Source organism: Salmo trutta, unplaced genomic scaffold (genome assembly GCF_901001165.1).
Source record: "Salmo trutta unplaced genomic scaffold, fSalTru1.1, whole genome shotgun sequence".
Taxonomy (NCBI): Eukaryota; Metazoa; Chordata; class Actinopteri; order Salmoniformes; family Salmonidae; genus Salmo; species Salmo trutta.
Window position 1 is genome coordinate 81,052 of NW_021822799.1, and position 10,236 is coordinate 91,287.

Genomic DNA, 10,236 nt, shown 5'->3' on the forward strand with positions numbered 1-10,236 from the left:
TACACACAGTACAAGTCAAACGTTTGGACATACCTACTCATTCACCAGTTAATTTATTTTTACTAAGAATCTAAAATAGATTTTGATTTTTTTAACACTTTTTTGGTTACTAAATGACTCCATATGTGTTATTTCATAGTAATATATATATTACTATGAAATAACACACACACACACACACACACACACACACACACACACACACACACACACACACACACACACACACACATACATACACATATATATATACCCTTTGTCCTCAGAACAGCTTCAATTCGTCGGGGCCGTTCAAAGGCACTTCAATATTTTGTCTTGCCCATTCACCTGAATGGAGGGTAGCTAGCTGCTAGTAACACAGCTGAATGGAGGGTAGCTAACTGCTAGTAACACAGCTGAATGGAGGGTAGCTAGCTGCTAGTAACACAGCTGAATGGAGGGTAGCTAACTGCTAGTAACGCAGCTGAATGGAGGGTAGCTAACTGTTACTAACACACAGCTGAATGGAGGGTAGCTAGCTGCTACTAACACACAGCTGAATGGAGGGTAGCTAGCTGCTACTAACACACAGCTGAATGGAGGGTAGCTAGCTGCTAGTAACACAGCTGAATGGAGGGTAGCTAACTGCTAGTAACACAGCTGAATGGAGGGTAGCTAACTGCTAGTAACACAAGCTGAATGGAGGGTAGCTAGCTGTTACTAACACACAGCTGAATGGAGGGTAGCTAGCTGTTACTAACACACAGCTGAATGGAGGGTAGCTAGCTGTTACTAACACACAGCTGAATGGAGGGTAGCTAACTGCTAGTAACACAGCTGAATGGAGGGTAGCTAGCTGCTAGTAACACAGCTGAAAGGAGGGTAGCTAGCTGTTACTAACACACAGCTGAATGGAGGGTAGCTAACTGCTAGTAACGCAGCTGAATGGAGGGTAGCTAACTGTTACTAACACGCAGCTGAATGGAGGGTAGCTAACTGCTAGTAACACAGCTGAATGGAGGGTAGCTAACTGCTAGTAACACAAGCTGAATGGAGGGTAGCTAGCTGCTAGTAACACAGCTGAATGGAGGGTAGCTAGCTGTTACTAACACAGCTGAATGGAGGGTAGCTAGCTGTTACTAACACACAGCTGAATGGAGGGTAGATAACTGCTAGTAACACAGCTGAATGGAGGGTAGCTAGCTGCTAGTAACACAGCTGAATGGAGGGTAGCTAGCTGCTAGTAACACAGCTGAATGGAGGGTAGCTAACTGCTAGTAACACAGCTGAATGGAGGGTAGCTAGCTGCTAGTAACACACAGCTGAATGGAGGGTAGCTAACTGCTAGTAACACAGCTGAATCGAGGGTAGCTAACTGCTAGTAACACACAGCTGAATGGAGGGTAGCTAGCTGCTAGTAACACACAGCTGAATGGAGGGTAGCTAGCTGCTAGTATCACAGCTGAATGGAGGGTAGCTAACTGCTAGTATCACAGCTGAATGGAGGGTAGCTAGCTGCTAGTAACACAGCTGAATGGAGGGTAGCTAACTGCTAGTAACACAGCTGAATGGAGGGTAGCTAACTGCTAGTAACACAGCTGAATGGAGGGTAGCTAGCTGTTAGTAACACAGCTGAATGGAGGGTAGCTAACTGCTAGTAACACAGCTGAATGGAGGGTAGCTAACTGCTAGTAACACAAGCTGAATGGAGGGTAGCTAGCTGCTAGTAACACAGCTGAATGGAGGGTAGCTAGCTGTTACTAACACAGCTGAATGGAGGGTAGCTAGCTGTTACTAACACACAGCTGAATGGAGGGTAGATAACTGCTAGTAACACAGCTGAATGGAGGGTAGCTAGCTGCTAGTAACACAGCTGAATGGAGGGTAGCTAGCTGCTAGTAACACAGCTGAATGGAGGGTAGCTAACTGCTAGTAACACAGCTGAATGGAGGGTAGCTAGCTGCTAGTAACACACAGCTGAATGGAGGGTAGCTAACTGCTAGTAACACAGCTGAATCGAGGGTAGCTAACTGCTAGTAACACACAGCTGAATGGAGGGTAGCTAGCTGCTAGTAACACACAGCTGAATGGAGGGTAGCTAGCTGCTAGTATCACAGCTGAATGGAGGGTAGCTAACTGCTAGTATCACAGCTGAATGGAGGGTAGCTAGCTGCTAGTAACACAGCTGAATGGAGGGTAGCTAACTGCTAGTAACACAGCTGAATGGAGGGTAGCTAACTGCTAGTAACACAGCTGAATGGAGGGTAGCTAGCTGTTAGTAACACAGCTGAATGGAGGGTAGCTAACTGCTAGTAACACAGCTGAATGGAGGGTAGCTAACTGCTAGTAACACAGCTGAATGGAGGGTAGCTAGCTGCTAGTAACGCAGCTGAAAGGAGGGTAGCTAGCTGTTACTAACACACAGCTGAATGGAGGGTAGCTAACTGCTAGTAACGCAGCTGAATGGAGGGTAGCTAACTGTTACTAACACACAGCTGAATGGAGGGTAGCTAACTGCTAGTAACACAGCTGAATGGAGGGTAGCTAACTGCTAGTAACACAAGCTGAATGGAGGGTAGCTAGCTGCTAGTAACACAGCTGAATGGAGGGTAGCTAGCTGTTACTAACACAGCTGAATGGAGGGTAGCTAGCTGTTACTAACACACAGCTGAATGGAGGGTAGCTAGCTTCTAGTAACACAGCTGAATGGAGGGTAGCTAGCTGCTAGTAACACAGCTGAATGGAGGGTAGCTAGCTGCTAGTAACACAGCTGAATGGAGGGTAGCTAACTGCTAGTAACACAGCTGAATGGAGGGTAGCTAGCTGCTAGTAACACAGCTGAATGGAGGGTAGCTAGCTGCTAGTAACACACAGCTGAATGGAGGGTAGCTAACTGCTAGCAACACAGCTGAATCGAGGGTAGCTAACTGCTAGTAACACACAGCTGAATGGAGGGTAGCTAGCTGCTAGTAACACACAGCTGAATGGAGGATAGCTAGCTGTTACTAACACACAGCTGAATGGAGGGTAGCTAGCTGCTAGTATCACAGCTGAATGGAGGGTAGCTAACTGCTAGTATCACAGCTGAATGGAGGGTAGCTAGCTGCTAGTAACACAGCTGAATGGAGGGTAGCTAACTGCTAGTAACACAGCTGAATGGAGGGTAGCTAACTGCTAGTAACACAGCTGAATGGAGGGTAGCTAGCTGTTAGTAACACAGCTGAATGGAGGGTAGCTAACTGCTAGTAACACAGCTGAATGGAGGGTAGATAGCTGCTAGTAACACAGCTGAATGGAGGGTAGTTAGCTGCTAGTAACACACAGCTGAATGGAGGGTAGCTAGAACTGAATAGGGCTGTCACACGTCCATTGTCCTGACCAGGACCCATTTGTTCCTCCGCCCCCGCCCCTCTGGGCCCCGCCCCTCTGGGCCCCCCTACGGCCAGGTCAGAGTCATGTTCAGAGAACGGGGCGTATGGGTCGACGTCTGTGTGTGTCTGGAGGATACTGATCACATGCAGCCTGCCTGCAGGGCCCCCTCTAATGACCCGGGTTCTCTACTAAATACGAGGGGCGAAGACCGGCCTCGTTTCGGAAGTGAGGGGAGCGCTGGGCTATTGTCCTTTTGGGGCTTCTAACCCAGGAGCCCCCCCCCCCTGCTTTACTCATACAACCCCGCCCCAACATCAGATCTGCTGTTTGTTCATCCGCACCTGCCAGCAATTGCTAATAGCCCATCCGCAGCCGCCCGAAAATATGTGATAAAGTGAAAATCAGAGGCCCACACTCGACCCTAACCCGCTAATACCGAGATTGCGGTGTACAGTAAGAGATGACAGAGAGACTTTTTTTATTTTATTTTTTTTAGACAGGCCTATGAACATTTGGGACATTCAGTAGGCTATTAGTTAGTCAACTTGCCTATAATACGATACATACAGCTTGTCTTGTGTCATTACTTGTTGCCCTAGAATACTAAAACATTTTGTTCACTCGAATGTCATAAAATCGATAGAATGAATGCTTCTACATGGTTGAAGTCGGTAAAATATTCTCTTTCATCTCTGCTTCTTTCGCACAGCAAATACATTTAGGGACCGGGGAGAAAATGCAATAGCTAGACCTATAGTTAACATTATTATGAGGCTATGTGAGGGGTTATAGTTAACATGATGTGAGGGGTTATAGTTAACATGATGTGAGGGGTTATAGTTAACATGATGTGAGGGGTTATAGTTAACATGATGTGAGGGGTTATAGTTATTATATGAGGCTTTATGAAAGGTTATAGACCATCAGTCAGTGTCCAGATCTCAGACTACTGTTCCATTTAAACCATCTGAACAGTAGCCTTCAGTTCCCTTATTAACGTGCCATTTTTAAAGTCCCCGTCTTGTGACTGTCGAATGTGTATAGCGCCTCACAATCAACACACATAAAATAGCCCATAAAATATGTTATGACCCTAAACCCACACCGCCCTGCAGATATAACCGCGGGGACTACGAGTTATGAGTCAACGACACATCACTAGTGTGTGTGTGTGTGTGTGTGTGTGTGTGTGTGTGTGTGTGTGTGTGCGCATACTGTATGTGTGTTGGAACAAAGGGCCAGGCATGACTGTGTTTTAAGCTGCAGGGCTGACCGTTTGGTCTGTAGAGGTCAGGTGACCAGTCAGCTAACCCCCCCCCCCCCCCAATCTATTATTTCAGAGGGGGAAGGGAGGGGACAGAGAGAGAGGAAGGAGAGGGGGGTAGTGGAGGGGGAAGAAGGATGGATGGAGGGAGGGGGGTGGAAGTAGGGGAGATGAGGGAGGGGGTTGTGGAGGGGTGAGGAGGATGGAGGGAGGGGTGTGGAGGAGAGGGAAGGATGGAGGGAGGGGGGTAGTGGAGGGGTTGGAAGGATGAAGGGAGGGAGGGGTGTGGAAGTAGGGGAGATGAGGGAGGGGGTTGTGGAGGGGTGAGGAGGATGGAGGGAGGGAGGGGTGTGGAGGAGAGGGAAGGATGGAGGGATGGGGGTGTGGAGGGAAAGGTACAGAGGTAGTGGGTTGAGGGAGAGAGAGAGCAAGTAGGCAGGAGTAAAGGTGTGTTAGGGATAGCATTAGAGCAGGACAGGAAGAGAGGAGAGAAAAAGAAAGAGAGATGGAGACAGAAGGAAAGGGAGATGGAGAGAGATGGAGAGAGAAGGAGAGAGAGGAGAGAGAGAAGGGGAGAGAGAGGAGAGAGAGAAGGAGAGAGAGAAGGAGAGAGAGAAGGAGAGAGAGAGAAGGGAGAGAGAAGGAGAGAGAGAAGGAGAGAGAGAAGGAGAGAGAGAGAAGGAGGAGAGAGAGGAGAGAGAGAGAGAAGGAGAGAGAGAAGGAGAGAGAGAAGGAGAGAGAGAAGGAGAGAGAAGGAGAGAGAAGGAGAGAGAGAAGGAGAGAGAGAAGGAGAGAGAGAAGGAGAGAGAGAAGGAGAGAGAGAGAAGGAGAGAGAGAGAAGGAGAGAGAAGGAGAGAGAGAAGGAGAGAGAAGGAGAGAGAAGGAGAGAGAGAAGGAGAGAGAGGAGAGAGAGAGAAGGAGAGAGAGAGAAGGAGAGAGAGAAGGAGAGAGAGAGGAGAGAGAGAAGGGGAGAGAGAGAAGGGGAGAGAGAAGGGGAGAGAGAAGGGGAGAGAGAAGGGGAGAGAGAAGGAGAGAGAGAAGGAGAGAGAGAAGGAGAGAGAGAAGGAGAGAGAGAGATGGTGAGCTGGTGTGACATTCTGAGATCAGGATGAATGGGTAGCGGCTCCCGGTGGCTGAGATTGCTTTATAGCATTTCATTTGGTTTGTTCCACTGCTTGGGTGAGCACAGCCCCGGTTATGGATTTCTATTCTAATGCGCTGGAGCAGGCGCTGAGAGAGGCCAATGAGGCAGCTGCTGGAGCAGGGGGGACCCACGCGCAGGGGGCCTGATCAATAGGATAGGGCTGGGGAGGGGGACGGGGCTGAGGAGGAGGGGAGGCAGGGCTGAGCTAGGGTACAGCGCTGGGGTAAGGGAGGGCTGGGGAATGGGATATGGGGCTGGTGAAGGGTAGAGGGTTGGTATAGGGCTGGGGCTGAGTCTGGGGATTGGGAAGGGAGAGTGGTGGGCAGCAGGCTCTTGCCAAAACATAGGTATCATGTCTGCTTTCTTACGGCTAGGCTAAATGTACAGCCTGCTAATGGCATCCACTGACCGCTCCAGAGAGTCAACTCTCCAGCTATTGTCACCAGATACATCCACTGACCGCTCCAGAGACTCAACTCTCCACCTATTGTCAACAGATACATCCACTGACCGCTCCAGAGACTCAACTCTCCAGCTATTGTCAACAGATACATCCACTGACCGCTCCAGAGACTCAACTCTCCAGCTATTGTCACCAGATACACAGAGGAGTGAAGTGACTATAATGTCAGCAGACATATATTAAAGGGATAGAGCAACATTTTGGAAATTAAATACTTAACCAGAGTCAGATGAACTCCTGGATAACATTTTTATGTCTCTGCGTTCAGTTTGAAGGTAGTCTAAGGTAGTCTCAGGAACCACTGCTAGGAACAATTAGCGTATTAGCCCTAACAATAACTGAAGCTTGATTTTCTTCATGTTTTTTTTGCTCGTTTTTTTTACAGAGGAAAAACACATAGCAACGACACGATCGGTTTCATCGTGACATCATAAAGGTGCATTCCAGTTTCAAGTTTTATTAGTCATATGCACGGCAGACATCGTCCAACGAAATGCTTCCTTCTCGACAATGCAACAACAATACGAAATGATACAATTTAAGAATATGAACATAAAATAAATGGCAGGAGAATAGAATAAATATTTGAGCATAAATGGAATACAGGAAGGAACAAGTGTATAAATGGAGCAGTATAATGAGAGGCTGGTGGCAGCGGTAGTGATGTGTTCTAAGGTGCAGAGAATCAGAGCAGATGGTCAGTCCACTTCAAGTGTTCAGCAGTCTGATGGCTTGTAGATACCTACATGCTCCGATACAGTCTGCTCGACGATGAGGGAGTGAACAGCTCGTGGCTGGGGTGTGTGGAGTCCTTGATGATGCTTTGTGCCTTCGTCAGGTACTGATTTGAGTAGATGTCACGGATGGTTGGAAGCACGATCCCAGTGATGTACTGGGCCATCTTCAACACCTGCTGGAGGGCCGTGCAGTCGTGGACGAAGAAAATTCCGAACCAGGCCGTGATGCAACTGATTAGGACACTCTCGAAGGTGCAGCGGTAGTATTTAGAGAGGACCCGGGGCGGCATGCCACATTTCTTCAGCCGCCTTAGGAAGTAGAGACGCTGTTGAGCCCTCTTGACAAGAGTGGTGGTGTTGTTGGTCCATGTCAAGTCCTCAGTGATGTGGACGCAGAGGAACTTAAAACGGCTGACTCTCTCTACTGCAGTCCCGTTGATGTGGATCTGGGCATGTTCCCTCTGCTTCCTGAAGTCAACAATCCTATCCTTTGTTTTGCTGATGTTGAAGGAGAGGTTGTTGTCCTGGCACCACAACGCCAGTTAACTTACCTCCTCCCTATAGGCTGACTTGTCGTTGTTGGTTATCAGGCCTACAACTGTGGTGTCGTCAGCAAACTTGATGAGTTGGTGTCGTGCAAAGCCACACAGTCGTGGGTGAACAGGGAGTACAGCAGAGGGCTGAAGACACACCCCTGGGGGGCCCCTGAATTAAGAATTAGTGTGGAGGTGGTGTTGTTGCCAATCCTCACAGCCTGTGGTCGGCCCGTCAGGAAGTCCAGGATCCAGTTGTAGAGGGTGGTGTCCAGACCCAGGGCTCTGAGCTTGGTGTCGAGCTTGGAGGAAACAATCGTGTTGAATGCTGAACTGTAGTCAATGAAAAGCATTCTCACATAGGTGTACCTCTTTTCCTGATGTGTTACAGCCGTGTGAATAGCGATGGAAATGGCATCTTCCGGGAATCTATTGGAGCTGTTGGCAAATTTGAGTGGGTCCAGTGTGCCTGGCAGGCTGGCCTTGATGTGGGCCATGACTAGTCTCCTCGAAGCACTTCATAATGACCGGGGTGAGTGCGACTGGGCAATAGTCATTTGGGCATGTCACCTTGTTTTTCTTGGGCACTGGGACAATGGTGGTCTCCTCAAAAGCAGGTGGGGACTACAGCCTGGGACAGGTTGAAGATGTCAGAGAAGACGCCCGCCAGCTGGTAAGCACACACTGAGGACGTAGACAGGGATGCCATTTGGGACGGCGGCTTTGTGAGTACTCACTTCTTTCGAGAGTTTTCCTCTCGTCAGCCTTGGAGAGAAAAAGCATCTGGTCTGGTCGTCCAGAGCAGCGAGAGTCCTCCTGGATGGTTCGGTATTGTTTGCCTCGAAGCGAGCATACGTGTTGAGCTCGTCTGATTCGTCGATGGGCACCACACAGCTGGAATTGCCTTTGTAGTTTGTCATAGTCTGTAGTCCTTGCCACATGCGATTCAAGTCTGACTGTTGAACATCAATTAAAGTTTGAGTCTGTATTGTCTTTTTGCGGTGCTCGCACCTGCTTGCCTTGTACACGATGTGTGTCACTGAGTTATCAGGGTTAGTTCTGCTGACATTGAATGCTGCAGTATGGGCTCTCAGCATGGTATGGATTTCTCCGTTTGGCCAGGGTTTTTGGTTAGGTTATTTTCAGATTGTTATTGTGGGTACAACATCATCAACACATTTCCTAATGAAGCCTGTGACTGACGATATATATTCCTCAATGTTGATGGATGAGTCCTAGCTGAATGATTCTTTCAAAATATTCCAATCACTACTCTCTAAACAGTCGTGCAGCAGTGAGTCTACCTCCTCTGTCCAGCACCTCACTATTCTCTGTGTTGGTAGCTGCCACTTGAGTTGCTGCTTATAGTCGTGTGACTGTGCAACACAAAAAACAAGTCAATCCATACTGATGACTGGCTGACTGACATGCCCTTGGGGAGGTATAGTGATGGAGATTAATGCAAGACAAAGTACGCATCCCAAATTACACCCTATTCCCTATATAGTGCACTATTTTTGACCAGGGCCCATAGTGCACTAGTTTTGACTAGGGCCCATAGTGCACTATATAGGGAGCCACTTGGAACACATAATATCAACGCAAGACCAACTCAGGCTTGGGATGAGATTCTAGAATGATCGTCTTGAGAGAATTTGCATTCAGGCAAATAGAAAGAGCGATAATGAAAATAATTAAGGCATGGTTAAGTTTGAATCTGTCGTGAACTATGAAAACAGCGGAATGCAAAGCACCTCTTTAATACATCTCGGTTGTATTGTACAGCTACTCTTACAGTACACAATCATGCTAATTTTATTGTATCATTAAAAACAAACAAAAAATATGCCTTTAAGTGACAATTGGTCTGAAGCAGAAAATAATGGAAATTCAAGAGTACCACAATGCTTATTTCACCCATGTTCTACCAAGGTTTTCCCAGTACACAGCTTTGTGCCTAAACAGCTTTGCCGCTGGGTCAATTGTGCGCCGTACTATGGGACTTCCAATCACGGCCGGTTGTGAGTGGTGCAGCAGTCGAAGCATCTCAGTGCTAGAGGCATCGCTACAAAACATTGAGCTTCAATCAGTTCATACTACTTTATGGTATGGCACAATACACCACCAGGTTACTTTATTACAGGTGTCTCACCATCACCGCTTATGGTGGTCTTTAACCTATAGAGATCATGACCCCCCCCCCCTTCCAGGCCAGAGAACATGTTGATCTAAAGCCTCCTACACACACACACACCGTGGCTAGAACAGAAACACACAGAGGCAGGTGAATTGACCTCCCAGTGACCTCTAGCTATAGCACAGTCTGTCCGCCCACAGACCTGTACACACCATTACACACACACACACTAAACCACCAACACTATACATTACAACCTTAGCAAAAATTGCATTTTGAAAGCCAAAAGTATTTTGTTTAAACCAAAACATTTTTTATTTTATCATTTTTTTTTACCCCCTTTTTCTCCCCAACTTTGTGATTACGATCTTGTCTCATCGCTGAAACTCCCCAACGGGCTTGGGACGTAAAGGTTGAGTCATGCAACCTCCGAAACATGACCCGCCAAACCACGCTTCTTATCACCCGCATTCTGAATCAGGAAGCCAACTGCACCAATCTGTCGGAGGAAACGTTGTTCAACTGACGACCGAGGTCAGCCTGCAGGTGCCCGGCCCGCCACAAGGAGTCGCTAGAGCGCAACTAGCCAAAGTAAAGACCCCCCCCC

General features: G+C 48.0%; 1 protein-coding gene across 1 annotated transcript in view; it reads right to left on the reverse strand.

The window, feature by feature from the left end:
- Window positions 1–7,989, reverse strand: part of LOC115184935 (WD repeat-containing protein 7-like) — an 87,363-nt gene extending 79,374 nt beyond the window's left edge. Inside the window, exons 1-4 of the mRNA XM_029745512.1 lie at window positions 7,862–7,989; window positions 6,969–7,268; window positions 6,169–6,345; window positions 5,891–6,054 (exon numbers count right to left, since the gene is read on the reverse strand). Coding sequence (XP_029601372.1) covers window positions 5,891–6,054; window positions 6,169–6,345; window positions 6,969–7,268; window positions 7,862–7,989 — 769 coding nt within the window. The remainder of the gene's footprint in view (window positions 1–5,890; window positions 6,055–6,168; window positions 6,346–6,968; window positions 7,269–7,861) is intronic.
- Between the last annotated feature and the right edge of the window lie 2,247 nt (window positions 7,990–10,236).